Source organism: Lampetra planeri, chromosome 62 (assembly GCF_965212315.1).
Source record: "Lampetra planeri chromosome 62, kcLamPlan1.2.h2, whole genome shotgun sequence".
NCBI classification, from domain to species: Eukaryota; Metazoa; Chordata; class Hyperoartia; order Petromyzontiformes; family Petromyzontidae; genus Lampetra; species Lampetra planeri.
In genome coordinates, this window is record NC_136168.1 from 4090847 (window position 1) to 4107349 (window position 16503).

At 52.0% G+C, this 16503-nt stretch overlaps 1 protein-coding gene and 1 long non-coding RNA gene across 4 annotated transcripts in view; one reads left to right on the forward strand and one right to left on the reverse strand.

Annotated features, from left to right (window-relative positions):
* LOC144736716 (uncharacterized) overlaps nt 1-16503 on the reverse strand; it is a 501200-nt gene that overhangs the window by 92569 nt on the left and 392128 nt on the right. The window lies entirely within an intron of this gene.
* The window catches only part of LOC144736671 (histone acetyltransferase KAT7-like), a 51598-nt gene continuing 43606 nt past the window's right edge, over nt 8512-16503 (forward strand). For 2 of the 3 annotated variants that reach the window (XM_078619247.1, XM_078619248.1), the window contains exons 1-3: nt 8512-8715; nt 10579-10882; nt 14483-14668. In XM_078619247.1, the coding sequence (XP_078475373.1) occupies nt 8680-8715; nt 10579-10882; nt 14483-14668 (526 nt within the window). In that variant the 5' untranslated portion in view covers nt 8512-8679. The remainder of the gene's footprint in view (nt 8716-10578; nt 10883-14482; nt 14669-16503) is intronic. The other variant, XM_078619249.1, reaches the window with a different exon arrangement.

Consider the following 16503-nt stretch of genomic DNA (forward strand, 5'->3'; position numbering starts at 1 on the left):
GCATGCGGTGGCTGGGCATGCGGGCTACATGACGTGCAGACGATGTGACGACCGAGTGTAGCGCATGGGCAGGATCGACACGGATTGCGGGAGGTCCTTCATCCAGCAGTGGATCGGACGTGGCATTTCTTTCGAACTGCTCAGCGCAAAGGTTGGCTACGTTTACGGCGCGAAAGAAGTTCCACGCACAGCAGCACGTGCACATGGCTCACGCTTCTGCTGGCGATACCGCCGTGTAATGCCGATGATATTGCTGCTGCTGATAACGATGATGATGACACGTGCATCAGAGAGAGAGGGGGGGGGGTCTCGTCTGGGCCTCAGACAATGGATGGCTGATGACAGCATGGTGAATCAGGCAATCATTCTCATCCTGGGCCCTGACGTCTCAGACCACCGTCGTTCCTCGCCGGCCAAGACGCGCACGCAGCTACCTCGCACAATGCAAACGGTCCCCTCTATAGCCTCCGCAGGCTGTCGGGGCAAGTGCGTTTGTTGTTGTTTGCGAGCAGCGATGATGTCCAACACGACGCACACACACGAGGTGGGGGTGTAACCACGCCCGTCCGCCTTTGTCTCCCCGGCGCAGATGTTTAGGCACCGCATCCAGGTCGTAATAATTTAAGTTCCGAGCGGACCCAGAGGCGGGCCAGGAACCGTTTCGGATATTCACTCGCCGCTGGGTCGAAGGGTTCGTAGCGCATAAACATACAGACACGGACACGTGTACACGTATAGATACGTACACACTCACAGAAACATACAAAGACAAAGATCCCCCATATAGCCTTAGCAGACTGTAGGGGCAAGTGCTGTTAGCGAGCACCTATGAAGGCCGCAACGGTACACGAAGGCGTGGGTGGCCAGCACCACGCCCGACCGCCTTTGTCTCCCTAGTGGCGATGTTTACACCACCGCACCAGGTACTCATTTGATGCTGAGTCGACCTAGGGGAGGCCCAGGACCGGTTCAGATAATCGTCACTGGGTGTTGGCCGTGAGCGGGAATTGAACCCGGGTCGCCGGGTTCATAACGCAGCGTAGCGCTAACCGCTACACCACCGCTCCCCACACAGAAACATACAGACACGTGTACACGTGTACACGTATCGATACGTACACACTCACAGATATATACAGACACACGCACAAACGCAATCTCGTGGGGAAAAACCGCGCCCAGACTTCATATAAAGTCGCACCAACAGTGCCATGCGTCACACACACACACAAAAGACAAAGCTCCCCCATATATATAGCCTTGAACAGACTTGTTGGGGGCAAGTGCTGCTCGCAAGTAGCAAACTATGAAGGCCGGCACGGCAAACACGAGGGCGTGGGTGGCCAGCACCCCGCCCGGACCGCCTTTGTCCCCCTAAGTGGCGATGTTCACTGCACACCGCACCAGGTACTCGTTTGAGGCCGAGTCGATCTAGCGGGAGGCCTGGGACCGGATCAGATTATTGCCACCGGTTGTTGGTGACCGTGAGCGGGAATCGAACTCGGGTTTCTCCACTACAGGCAAGCGCTCCCACCACGCACACAGACAGATGCATACAGATACACGCACATACAAAGACAAAGATCCCCCGTATAGCTTTCACAGACTGTAGGGGCAAGTGCTGTTAGCGAGCACCTATGAAGGCCAGAACGGTACGCGAGGGGGTGAGTGGCCAGCACCACGCCCGACCGCCTTTGTCTCCCCAGTTGCGATGTTTACACATCGCACCAGGTACTCATTTGAGGCTGAGTCGACCTAGGGGAGGCCCGGGACCGGTTCAGATAACCGTCATCGGTGTTGGCCGTGAGCGGGAATCGAACCCGGGTCGTCAGGTTCACAGCGCAGCGCGCTAACCGCTACACCACCGCTCCCCACACACACAGACACACAGATGCACACACACACAGATGCACACACACACAGACGCACACATACACAGATGCACACACACACAGACGCACACATACACAGATGCACACACACACAGATGCACACATACACAGATGCACACATACACAGATGCACACATACACAGATGCACACACACACAGACGCACACATACACAGATGCACACATACACAGATGCACACATACACAGATGCACACACACACAGACGCACACACACACAGACGCACACATACACAGATGCACACACACACAGACGCACACATACACAGATGCACACACACACAGACGCACACATACACACAGCTGTATGCAGATGTGACGATTTTACGGTATTTTCAAATGTCAAAGGCGGTGCAATCATCACGGGTGTAATATCGTGCGATATTTATCGTAGCAGCATCTCCATATCGCGATAACCCGACCAGTACAGCGCCTTTCAAATTCGATCCAAGCCCCGAGCGACTTAGTTGCGCACATCGCCCGCAACTCGATCGCCTTACGACGCACTACATCCAGTTGCATGCGACCGCGAGCTCAACTAGTCGCGCGGTTGCATGCAACCATAAAGTCGCGCTCGCAACTTTCGTTTTTTTTTGTTCCAACGCGGACGAGTCGAGCAAGCGGAACGAGAGCAACGATGACGTTCACGAGACCATCCCCTTTGCGATTTGGTAAATTTGCTCGCAAGGAAAGTGTCACTGGAACTGCGATTGGTGACATCATTCTTTGGTTCTTTCGGTAAAGTCACGTATAAAGAGAAAATAATAAATTAAATTAAATACTAGCATACGACGTTTCGAGTGCAACACAAGCAATCATCATCATCAGGTATAAATTAAATAGAAACACAAATCTAGTATACTTAGAAATTTAATGTAATACAACAGAGAGTCGGATAACATAACAGTCAACACCCTATCTGGTTGATTACGTTCTTCATACCCGCGCCGGTTGCCCGCCTCTCGACTTGTTCCAGACGTCTAAACTCCCGTACCTCCAGACGTTCCTCCAGACGTTCCCCTCCTTCGTTCCAACTCCTCATCTCGCTCTCTCCCGTTGCCCCTTAAATCCCGTCTCCTGGAAGCCCCTCCCATCGTCCACACTGCCAAGCCCCTCCTATACAATAACCTTCATTCAAAGCGGCGTTGTTGCAGCGCCCTTATTTGTGAAGAGATTTTAACCGTGCCCTTTGTTACTGGCCTCATGACGTTTTGGACCCCCGCCCCCCCCGCCCGCAACGCTCAGCAACTGTTTAAACAAAATAAAATGTCCTAAGTGCTCCGTCTTTCGATTTAAAGCTTTCGTGACTGCAGGGATTCATCTTCTAGGTTCTTTCGGTAAAGTCACGTAGAAGGGAAATAATAAAAGAATAAAAATTATTCTGTTTTATTATAAATTGTATTATTCCCTTCTACGTGACTTTACCGAAAGAACCAAGAAGATTAATTATGTAATATTTTTATTATTGTATTATTTCCCTTCTACGTGACTTTACCGAAAGAACCAAGAAGATGGATAATGTTATATTTTTATTATTGTATTATTTCCCTTCTACGTGACTTTACCGAAAGAGCCAAGAAGATGAATTCCTGCAACTCTCCATCCAGCTGTGTCTCATCATCCTTGCCGGTTCTCTAACGTCGTTCCGGCTGTTCGCCCCCCTGATGCTCTACCGCCGCTGTTAGATATCGTTATCTCTGTTCTTCCTCCTCCTGCAATGTTCGCTACACTCATGTTTCCCTGCGCCTGACGTTCCTCCTGCCGTTACTCCTCTCTTCATCATTTGCGCTCTCTCCCCGTGTTCCTCCTCCTGCGATTCCACCTCGGTTGCTCCTTACCCCGGTCCGTGTCTCTCTGTTCTCCTCCGTTGCCCCACCTCCGCCGTTCCGTTACCATTGTTCCCCCCCCCCCTGTTCCTCTCTTTCTCGTTCCTATTCTATTGTTCTGTGTTACTCCTCCCGATCATGTTATTCACGAATTACGCATTGGTATTGAGTGTCTTGCTAAACGTTTTTTTCGATTTAAAGCTTTCGTGACTGCAGGGATTCATCTTCTTGGTTCTTTCGGTAAAGTCACGTAGAAGGGAAATAATAAAATAATAAAAATAAAACATAATAAAATATTTCTCACGACTTTTCGGCCACAACGCAAGCAGCCGTCCTCAGGTGAAGACCAGGTCTGTCGGGGAGACAGCGTCTGAATATCTCCCCGACAGACCTGATCTTCACCTGAGGACGGCTGCTTGCGTTGTGGCCGAAACGTCGTGAGAATTATTTCATTATGTTTTATTTTAATTATTTTATTACTTCCCTTCTACGTGACTTTACCGAAAGAACCAAAAAGATAAACGTTTTTTTCTCTCTCTCGTTATTTTGCACTCCGATCGCTTTTTTGTGTCGCAAATTGCTGACCTGCCCATACTGGACATCTGAAATAAAAGAGCTTCACCGCTCATCGGATTCTTCCAGCCTAAATAAAGATTCTGACTCCGATCCTTCTCCTCCCGTTCTCCCCCTCCCCTGCTCCGAATGTTGTTCCTCTCTTCTCAGCCTCCCGACGGTCCACCTCGATTTTCCCTCTCTCTCTCTCTCTTGCTCCATCAATCCTGGAGCTCCTGCGTGTCCCTGTTCCCCTGCTCTCCTCTCCTCGTGGTGCCACGTCTCCACATCGCTTCTCTTGGAGCGGGCGAGTCCATTGCACGGGGGGGAGGGGGCAGGGGGGGGCACAACCACACCCCCCCCCCCCCACGGGGCCAAGACGAATAGAACAGTCCTGACACGTTTGCCACACATGCACGCAATGCATGTGTTACTATTTAAACAAGAATATTATTACGCTTTTTGGGCCAACAAATCTCTTTTAGGAGGGTCCTGCCAAGTGTTCATAGCGTCGAAATGTTGCTGCTGAGCGCGTACCTTAACACGTGCAGCGTCAATAGATAAAAACTGTGCAGTTGATCAAATTGTTGATTTTAACTTTTCCTCGAATCATAAGCGGTAGAGCGAGGTGGGAGCGGTGGCGCAGCGGTTGGGGCGCTGAGTTTTAAACCCGGCCACTCTGAACGACATCCGCACCAGTCATCGAACTCCACTATTGACCAACTCACACTGACCAGTTTGGTGAAGTATGGTCAAACAAACCTTCATGGCATACACAAAATGAAGAGGCCGTCATTCAGGTACACGCTTAAGTATGGGCGTGATGCCTCGATGGCAAGATGTTAACTACCTCGCCTGGTTTACAGGAGGTCGTGGGTTCGATCCCGACCCCTGACGCCTGCTGTATATTTGGAGTTTGCGTGTCTCTCTCTCTCATCATCATCACGGTGGCTAGGAGATGTTAACTACCTCGCCTGATATGCAGGAGGTCGTGGGTTGGATCCCGACCCTGACGCCTGCTGCTGTATATTTGGAGTTTGCGTCTGCAGACTCCAGATATACAGCAGGCGTCACAGGGTCGGGATCGAACCCACGACATCCTGTATGCAAGGCGAGGGAGTTAACATCTCGACATCCGTTCCTAGCATGTCTTCTGGGAATGTGCTGCAAATGTTCAAATTAAAGTGAAAAAATATATAGAATCTGAAAATCATATTCTTGGACCTTTCAGTAAAGTCGCGTAGAAGGGAAATACTTAAATAATAGAAATAAAACATAATACAATTCTCACGACGCTTCAGCGACAACACAAGCAGCCGTCCTCAGGTGAAGAACAGAGCTGTCGGAAAGACAGCGTCCTAATGAACACTGCTAAGCTTGGCAGCGTATTTTAAGCTGGGTGGGAAGAGTAGAACGCCTTGACAAAGGAGTTTACATATCAACAGAGGACACTCATTTGGCAAGGTGCTCTGCTCCTCACATTATTTGTATTATTTTATTATTTCCCTTCTACGTGACTTTACCGAAAGTTCCAAGAATATGAATCCCTGCAGTCACGAAAGCTTTAAATGGAAATCTGAAAATCAGTTTGGATGATCCGAATTTTGAAACTGCTAAATCATTCAATCTTATATAAATGATCCGACAAAAAAAGTCCTTCAAAATCCGATTAAAAAATATATCTCCAAACATATACTGTAGAGGGTGGGGCTGGGTGGTAAGGGTGGGGCTGGGTGGGGAGGGGTGGGTGGGGAGGTGCTGGGTGAGGAGGGTTTGGAGGGGCTGGGTTGGGAGGGTGGGGAGGGGCTGGCTGGGGAGGGTGGGGCTGGGTGGGGGGTGGGAGGGGTGTGGCTGGGTGGGGAGGGGCTGGTCACCCCGTGGTGCCCTTATAAAACTCAACGTTTAACCTACTCACGCCGGCTTGTGCCCGCCCTCACAGTCGGCCATATTTGCGGAATACACCACGCCGCCGTTGACCCTGGCCATTGACCGAGCAACCCAACGTTCCTACCAGCTCCCTCCGCAGGACAATGTGTTTAATGTGTGGCTGGACATGCGGGCTACATGACAGCCCCCCAAAACACAAACACGCTAAGACGGGTCATTGCCCGAAACGTCGCCTGTTCTCTAAATTTCATTTAAAGTTCGCAATCATAAGATACACGTGTCCACGTTTTTGTTGGCATTGCTTGTTAATTGTTGCTTGCGCAGGCACCGCTGCCACCGTAGCAGCAGCATCGCCGATGTGATTGTGCAGCAGTTAAAGTAGCAGCAGCAGCATCGCCGATGTGATTGTGCAGCAGTTAAAGTAGCAGCAGCAGCAGCATCGCCGATGGGAATGTGCAGCAGTTAAAGTAGCAGCAGCGAGGTTTAAATGTCCACACAAATAAAATTAAAGGGATTATTTTCTGACTTAAAACTTTCGTGACTAGGAATTCATATTCTTTGTGCTCTCGGTAAAATCATGTAAATAGAAAAAAAAATTGAGTAAAAAAGAATCAACTAAATAAATAAAAATAATAAATAAAAATTAATAAATGTAAAATAATAAAAGCAAAAACACCCACAATAAAAATAATCTTCTGTGGTGGCCGTGGTTACCCTACTGATAAAAAGGATAGCGCTTCGAGTAACAGCTGTCAATATTCACTGCTGTGACCTTCAGAGGAAACCCAAATAAAGCGACGTTTCGGTCGACGACGCTTCTCCTTAGCACCAAAAATGCAAAGTCGAACACATTCCTGCGGAGGGAGCTGGTAGGAACGTTGGGTTGCTCGGTCAATGGCCAGGGTCAACGGCGGCGTGGTGTATTCCGCAAATATGCCCGACTGTGAGGGCGGGCACAAGCCGGCGTGAGTAGGTTAAACGTTGAGTTTTATAAGGGCACCACGGGGTGACCAGCCCCTCCCCACCCCTCACCCAGCCCACCCTCCCCACCCAGCCCCTCCCTCTCCACCCAGCCCCTCCCTCCCCTCTCCACCCAGCCCCATCCCTCCCATTTTTTGATGCATGACGGCCGGACGGACGGACACAATAATCCCCTGTGGGCTGGTGCAACCAAGAGTCATATTCTTAGGTTTTTTTCGGTAAAGTCACGTAGGTAAAACATCAAAATTAATGAAAATAAAATAAAACATTAATTTTGATGTTTTACCCACGTGACTTTACCGAAAAAACCTAAGAATATGATTCCTTGCAGTCACGAAAGCTTAAAATCTAGAATGCAACCAAGAGGTTCCTACCAGTATAAAGACATCATGGGGATAATACGAGTTGGAGACTAAACGTTTACACTATGGGGGCCAGAAAATAATTACATTTATAAGAAATATTTACCGACGAGCATGTGTATTTTAATTGGCGTACGCATAGTTGCATTATTCGTTGATATTATTCAGTGACAAGACAAATACGAAGTAAACTAATTTATGTTTTAAGGGTGAATCAGATCGAACTGATGGGCACATTGCATTATGGGTAGAACCCGTGATCGTTGAGGCCAATGGGAGCCACAAATTTGCATAATGCCCTCAGGACGCGTTTTAAAATCAGAATTTGTATTATTTATCCACGAGAAATCCGATGAGCTACGAAGCTCTTTTGCACAGACGTCCAGCTGGGTAGGATCAGAAAGTTACAACAACAAAAAAACGCGATAGGAATGCAAAGTATAGGAAATGTAAGCATATTACTAAAATAATTAAGATAAAACTAAACGATATATCAATTTTTTCTTTACCAGGTAAAGTCGACTGAGCTATTCGTTGTTTTTTTGAGAAGCGCCCTGCCCGTCACAATCGATAGCTCAACGAAGTGGCTTATCACGTGGACATTGATCGCAGCCAAATGATTATTGGCCCATATAGCATTTCAATAAAGATTATGTAACGTCTTTTTTTTATTGCGATCACAAAGTTGTACGAAAGCTTATATATATCTTTTTATTATATTTGCTAAACATTTAAAATCGAATAAAAACCAAAACTATTTTTCTTTTAAAATCCATTACGCGCTTCAAAAAAACAAACACGAAGCTCGCGAGTTATTACGAATCGCGTTTCCGTCGACGTCGCGCGCCATCGGCGGCGTGTACGGTGGCCGTTCGCGACTCTCTGGCCGAGCGCGCACCGCCATTGGTTCAGAACGGCTCACGTGACCTTCGACTGACCAATCGCGTGCCCCGTTAGGACCCCCCCCGGTGGGGATTGTAGGGGGGGCGACGTAACGGACGGTGGCCGTGTGAGTTCATTTTTGTATCCCAGTGGCGTTGCCGCCAATAAACAACATTGACGTTAATCGCTCGCCCTCGATTAATTAGTTTATCGGGAGTTTATCGATTTTTTTAGAGATTGTTGTTGCTGCTGATCGAAGGCGCCGCGAGCTGAAGAGGAATGCCTCGCAGGAAGGTGGAACGCTGCGTCCTGACGGTGAAGTTTGTGGTACCACGGGAGCGGCTGACGCGGCGCTTCAGGCCTCCGTCTTCTCCCACCCCCCCGTGCACCTTGTGGTGACGGGAGTCGCGGGGAGTCGTGGAGAGTTGTGGAGAGTTATAGAGTCGTGGAGAGTCACAGAGAGTCACAGAGTTGTGGAGAGTCACAGAGAGTCACGGAGAGTCACTCAGAGTCGTGGAGAGTCACAGAGAGTCACAGAGTCGTGGAGAGTCACAGAGTCGTGGAGAGTCACTCAGAGCCACTCAGAGTCACAGAGTTACTCAGAGTCACGGAGAGTCACAGAGTCGTGGAGAGTCACAGAGAGTCACAGAGAGTTACAGAGAGTCACTCAGAGTCGTGGAGAGTCACAGAGAGTCACAGAGTCGTGGAGAGTCACAGAGAGTCGTGGAGAGTCACAGAGAGTCATTCTGAGTCATATAGAGTTACTCAGAGTCGCAGAGAGTCGTGGAGAGTCACAGAGTCGTACAGAGTTATAGAGAGTCACTCACAATCATAGAGAGTCGTGGAGAGTCACAGAGAGTCACAGAGAGCCGTGGAGAGTCACAGAGAGTCACTCACAATCATAGAGAGTCGTGGAGAGTCACAGAGAGTCGTAGAGTTATTCACACACGTAGATATAATCATTCACAATCTTACAGTAATCATTTACAGGCATAGATTGTCAATCACAGTCATAGATGCAGTCATCATTCACAGAGATGTTAACTACCTCGCCTGGTATACAGGAGGTCGTGGGTTCAATCCCTACCCTGACGCCTGCTGTTGTGTATGTGGAGTTTGCGTGTCTCTCTCTGATCATCATCATTATCACGGTGGCTAGGAGATGTTAACTACCTCGCCTGGTGTACAGGAGGTCGTGGGTTCGATCTCGACCCTGACGTCTGCTGCTGCTGCTGTAGATGTGGAGTTTGCGTGTCTCTCATCATCATCACGGTGGCTAGGAGATGTTAACTACCTCGCCTGGTATACAGGAAGTCGTGGGTTCGATTTCGACCCTGACGCCTGCTGTATATGTGGAGTTTGCGTGTCTCTCTCTCTCCCCGTGGTCGCGTGGATTTTTCTCCGGGCCTCCCCCGGTTTTTCCCACCACGTGTAGAATCAACACCACGCGTTTGGAGTATGTTGCAGCTTGTAAATTTCCACATCGTGATGAGCCCACTTGGTTGAGCTTCCATTTGTGGCCAGGTAGCTTCTGAAAAATATCTACGTAGATAGCTCATGTTCGGCCTTACCTGGTGAAGTAAAAAAATAGTAAATAGTTTAGTAATTAGCGGAGCGCTGACAGCAGGGATTTAACCCCATTGAACTTGAATGGTTCAACGGCTATTAAACAACTTACTTGTTCTGCCTTAACACATTCCTGCGGAGGGAGCTGGTGGGAACGTTGGGTTGCTTGGTCAATGGCCAGGCTCAACGGCGGCGTGGTGTATTTCGCAAAATATGCCCGACTGTGAGGGCAGGCACAAGCCGGCGTGAGTAGGTTAAACGTTGAGTTTTATACGGGCACCACGAGGTCATCTGGTCCAACACCATGTGAGACTAGGCTCTAAGAAAAGCTGTCTCGGGTGTGGAGCAATCAATTTCAAGGACAGTGCATACATCATCAGAGTTGTGTTTTTTTGTTTGCATTCTGACTGCAGGTATAGTGGTCAATGCAAACATGACTCCTTGTAAAAAAAAAGGTGTCAGTTGTTTTGCCAGATAAAAGGTTAAAAAACCCAATTATCATACTCAACCGATGTCGCTGTTAAAACCGATGGACTCCTGTAATGACTAATATCGAGTAATCTCGCGCGCGGAGATGTTTACTCTCATTTCCTCCCCCTCTGCTCACGTCAGCTGAGCCACGTCAGCAGCTCGGAGGGGGACGAGGAGGACGAAGAGGAGGAGGAGGAAGAGGAGGAGGACGAGGAGGACGAGGAAGACGACGAGGTGGAGATGGAGGTGCAGGCCTCCGAGGCCACAGACTCGGCCGGGGAGGGGAGCGATGAGAGCAGCTCCGGCGGGCAAGGCCCGCGACGGTCGGGGAGGCTCGCGCGCTCAACCCGCGGCTCCACCCGAGCCCAAGCCGCCGCCGCTGCCGCCAGTGCCAACAACAGCGCCAACACAACCGGCAACGCCACCAGCGCCACACCGGGAGAAGGTGCAGCAGCAGCACTGACACCAGCAGTACCATTGTGAATTCTAGATTTGAAGCTTTCGTGACTGCAAGGATTCATATTCTTAGGTTTTTTCGGTAGAGTCACGTAGGTAAAGTCACGTAGGTACGTGGCTTTACCGGTAAAAGCTAAGAATGTGAACCATTGTGAATGTCCGCCGCTTGGAGGAACTGTTCCGGCGTGGTGTAGGGGAGGTCCCGTGTCTGCTGTGCAGCGGCTGCGGGATCTGGCGGAGGGTAGAAAGCGTTGCCGGCATCCACGGCTTTTGTCCGTGGTTCAGCTTTTTAGAGGAACTGTAGTCGCACCTCGCCCAATGTTGTTTTATAGAACGTGTGTTTCGGCTTGCTTATTAAGAGGTATGTCTTCCGGCACACGGGGGTGATGTTTCGGCTGTACGCGGTTTGACGCCGCTAAGATTCTCATCTCTGCGTTGACGAGTCGTGCGCGGTCCGCGTGTAGATTCTGCGGATCAATATCTTGTTAGTTTAACACGTAGGCTTTCGCGACCAATATTATTCATAATGAACGTTTTTGGGTTTCGATCGCGTTATTTATAAATGTGTCGTAACCCTCCACCACCCGACACGGCCAATCAGTAAAAAAGTGTCACGTTGACAAAAGACAAATAGTTCACCGCTTTAGCCCACCGGTGTGTTGACGCGTGAAACCACAACATTTACAATTTGAGTACGACGTTTCGCTGGTAATTGCATCCAGCATCATCGGGCAATTCGCCAGACTTTTTTACTGATTGGCCGTGTCGGGTGGTGGAGGGTTACGACACATTTATAAATAACGCGATCTAAACCCAAAAACGTTGATTATGAACAATATCTTGTTGCCAAATTGTCTCCCCGTCGCTCTCATGCGGTGTGACCTCACGCGTCGCCAGCATCCCCGTCACACCGCTGCTAATGTCGGGTGTCGAGCCATACCTCGCACCAGGGTTCCTCAACGAATGCATTACACTGGTAGGAACCTCCTGGTTACACCAGCCCACAGGGGATTATTGTGTCCGTCCGTCCGTCGTGCAGCGAGGGGCTGGGTGGGGAGGGGAGGGTGCGGAGGGGCTGGGTGGGGAGGGGCTGGGTGGGCAGGGGCTGGTTGGGGAGGCGCTGGGTGGGGAGGCGCTGGGTGGGGAGGCGCTGGGTGGGGAGGCGCTGGGTGGGGAGGGTGGGGAGGCGCTGGGTGGGGAGGGTGAGGAGGGGCTGGGTGGGGAGGGGCTGGGTGGGGTGTGGGAGGGGTGGGGCTGGGTGGGGAGGGGCTGGTCACCCCGTGGTGCCCGTATAAAACCCAACGTTTAACCTACTCACGCCGGCTTGTGCCCGCCCTCACAGTCGGGCATATTTGCGGAATACACCACGCCGCCGTTGACCCTGGCCATTGACCGAGCAACCCAACGTTCCTACCAGCTCCCTCCGCAGGAATGTGTTTAAGTAATTTTGTTGGGTGAAAAAGGGTAACCCTTTAACGTGTATATCCTATATTAGCTTAGCGACCAAATCGCTTCCCGGTTTCGTGGAACCAATTACCGTCGTTAAGAGCAGGGGTTCTACTGCACGATTAGGAGCTCGATGCCAAAGTTGAAGTCTACTCGCCGCGAGAGGGCTTCAGGAGAGAGTTTGTGTCGTTTTTGCTATTTCACCTCCGTTAACGGAGCGCAGACTACATTGGGTTTTACTGTGTGGTCCATTGTTTGGGTTTCATGGCTACAGCCGCGCTGTGGCTTGTGCCTTTAATGTTCCATTTATGGCGGAGATGTGTGCATCAACCCGTTGATGTTTGAGCTTCCAGGCGATGGTTAAAGCAGTCTTTTCTGGGATGTGAAAGCCAGGCGGTGCGATGTTTGGGTCGTGGGGCGAGGTGGATTTTTTTGGACTCCTGTGTTGTTCCATTCTGGGGGTGGTTTCTAGGGTGGTGACGGCAGCAGCATCAGCGCGATCCCAGAAAGGGGATCGGGACTTGAGTTGGCGGCGAGGGACGTTGTTGAGTAGGCGGTGGTAGTTGGCAAGAAAACGTGTCAACTCCCTTGCAGTTTTGAGCGATGTCTCTGCAGACATAACGCGTCGCGTTATTTCATTGTGCACCCGGCAGTTGTGCGTACGAGAGCTCCCCCGGACCAGGTGACTCTGCCACCGAGTAGATCAGTGAAAGGGGCGGCAGGTGGACGAGGTGCCCGCCAGGTCGTTCCCTGCAAGTTTCGTCAGCAGGGTGATTCTCGATTTGGTTTTCTCACCGATCTGTTTCACGCGGGGCTCGAAGGTCATGCTTCTCTCCATGCGATAACCCACGAGGGGCAGTGGTGCTCGACCCGGGGGTGCACGCACCCCTTGGGGGAGCGAGATGCCCTTTCTGGAGGTGCGAAACATGGCCGCGTGTTTTTAGAAGGGGAATCGTCGAAGCACAAATTAAGCACGGGCAGTTGTTTGAGGGCCAGCTCGTTGTTTGGTCAGCTTGTCCCCACTGGTGCCTTTGGACAGGACAGCAGCGCGTGGGAAGCCACAGCATTCGCCGAGGATCTCGGCGGTCTGTTGGTTCCGTGTGAAGAACATTATGGTAAATAGGAATAGGTTGTTACTCTTTCTGGCAATTAAAAAAAATTGGTGTTAAGATGTTGAAGCACCAAACACATACCGTTTGCAAGGAATCAAGTCCGCATTAGCCACACGTACTTGTGGTAAAGCGTGCAAACCAACATGCTCTGATAATAATATACGCGTTGTCTGTGAAACTGATTGGCCTGCACCAGCCTTGTCTCACCAGTGTCAGACCAGAGAACGCCAAAAGGCGGACAGTACAAAGACAGTGTAAGTATCGGAGCATTTCTAGCTCGGGTTGAGTGGTATTAGTTGCACAGCAAGTGGGAAAGGGCTGCCCCCCCAGCTTTGTGAGCGATGTCTCTTCACGTGCAAGGTGTGGAATGCTCCGTGAGTGATCTTAATGGGGAGTCTGCCTCATTACGCGACAGCACAACAGGATGAAGTTGAAGGAAAGCGTTCGTGAAATATATTCGTAAAAACGTTGTTAATAACATCACGAACGGGTGACGGGAATGTGAGCCCGTGGTCGATAATACGATCGGACAGGGTAAGCCTCGGTTGCGTTTCTTTAAAAACTAATTTGTGTCCATTTTTGTTGCAACAACATGCGGGCGCGTTGAGCCAGACCGAGAGGTTCCAACAACAGGAAACGTAAAAACATCCGCAAGTATCCATCGCGGCGCGGCGAAACCGCGTGAAAGGTGCGGAACGAAGGTGGAGTGGGGGGCCCCTGCTGCCCCAACCGCGTGAGGGGGGGGGCGAAGGGGAGGGGGGGGAAGAGACTGGGAGTGGGAGGAGAAGAATAACCAGCACACTAAGGGGACGCCTGGGGAGAGCGGGGGTTAAAGTGGGGTCAGTTGTGTTTCTTGACATCGACTCTCGCTTGCCCGTCTCATGCGTGCGTGTGTGTGCGTGTGTGTGTGCGTGTGTGCGCGTGTGTGCGTGTCTGTGCGCGTGTGTGCGTGTGTGTGCGTGTGTGTGTGTGTGCGCGTGCGCGCGTGTGCGTGTGTGTGTGCGTGTGTGTGTGACCGCTGGGGCGAGCAGCGGGGCGGGAACCGGCGCCGTACCCGACGAGGAGCAGGGGGGGCCACGGCGTCCCCCTGCGCCGGCTCGCCGGCACCGCCGGCACCGCGGGCCTCACCGACGGCGCCCGTGTGACGGGCGGCCTGCGGCGCCCGCGCTCCTCCGGCTCCGAGTCGGAGCTCACGGCCACGGAGCACGCCGACCGAGGTGCGAACTTGTACACACACACGGACGCACGCACAGACGGACGCATGCACGGACGATGACAGCGAAAACAGCCGCCGTTCCCCACAAAGTGGCGGTGATGTCACCGCGGCACCTGCGCCAGGCTAGGTGCACTTTGAGGCCACGTGAAGTGTTGAAGGCTCGCTGTTGACGGGACTGACCCAGGTGCCATGGGTTGACCGACTGGACATCTGAACCTTAGGGCGACGACCCCGGGGTTCCGAATAAACGCAAGTCAAAATCGTAATTAATTTAGTTATTTTTGGCGACTCCGTCCCAGCGCGCACGAAACCAATCCTCTCGTTCTTCACCAAGCGCTCGTCGTTGCCAATGTTGCCGTAGTCACAAACACAACTTTTAAACTTCGATTAGCGCATCGTGTAGAGCTCGTCGAGAGGAATCGATTGCCGTAGCGTTCGCCTTAAGCAGACATAAAATGACGTCGCAACGCAGTTTGTGCGAGAGCCGGGGGCTTGTGGGATCCCCCGGGGTCCCGCCATAAGGTTAATCTGTGAAAAAGAGCTTTATAGCTTGCAAGCGGGCAGACACACAGACAGAGAGACAGACAAACATTGACTTTTATTTATTAGATAGGATTCGATAATTGTTTTTTTTACCCTTTTATCTGGCAACAAAACTGACACCTTTTTTACAAGGAATCATGTTTGCATTGACCACAATACCTGTAGTCGAAATGCAACACACATACACACGTGCGACACAGAAACACACGGCCACACACAAACCACGCTCAAGAAACGTGTGCCCAATCGTGCACAACGCAGGCGCTCACGCGGACAGTCAGCAAAAACACATGCGCCGACAGGTAAACACACAAACACGCGCACGCACGCTCACTCGCTCGCGTAAACACGCGAGCTCGTGTTCTCGGGGAGACGTTCAACCACTTGCACAAGCGCACATCGGGCAAACGGCTCGCGCCGAACAACCGCGCAAGAGACACACAAACGTTCACACAGGGCAAAATCACTCGCAAAGTCAGCCAAACGCGTTATGCAGCCTGCGTGAAGAGCTAATGAATTATGATCCCAGCCCCGCACCTGATTTCCCGTCGCTTTGCCACTTCCCCTTTCACAAGTCCCCTCGTTTTTTTTTATTATCATCATCCCCCTCGCAATCTCAACACCCCACAGCCTGCTCTTGTCGCAGTGTCTTGTGCGTTTAGAAGGCAGCGGAGGGCAGTGCGGCGTACTGTGCTCGCGTGCTCTCACATCCGTGCTCCCCACCTTCACAAAGCCGTGTCTCTCCCCCTGTGTCTCTCCCCCTGTGTCTCTCCCCCCGCGTCTCTCCCCCCACGCCTCTCCCCCCGCGTCTCTCCCCCCACGCCTCTCCCCCCGCGTCTCTCCCCCCCCCCGGTCTCTCCCCCCGCGCCTCTCTCCCCCCCGACTCTCCCCCCGCGCCTCTCCCCCCACGCCTCTCCCCCCGCGTCTCTCCCCCCCGCGTCTCTCCCCCCCCGTCTCTCTCCCCGCGTCTCTCCCCCCGCGTCTCTCCCCCCGCGCCTCTCCCCCCGTGCCTCTCCCCCCGCGCCTCTCCCCCCGGCGTCTCTCCCCCCGCGTCTCTCCCCCCGCGTCTCTCCCCCCGCGTCTCTCCCCCCGCGTCTCTCCCCCCGCGTCTCTCCCCCCGCGTCTCTCCCCCCGCGCCTCTCCCCCCGCGTCTCTCCCTCCGCGTCTCTCCCCCCGCGTCTCTCCCCCCCCGTCTCTCCCCCCGCGTCTCTCCCCCCGCGTCTCTCCCCTCCCGTCTCTCCCCCCGCGCCTCTCCCCCCGCGTCTCTCCCGCCGCGCCTCTCCCCCCGCGTCT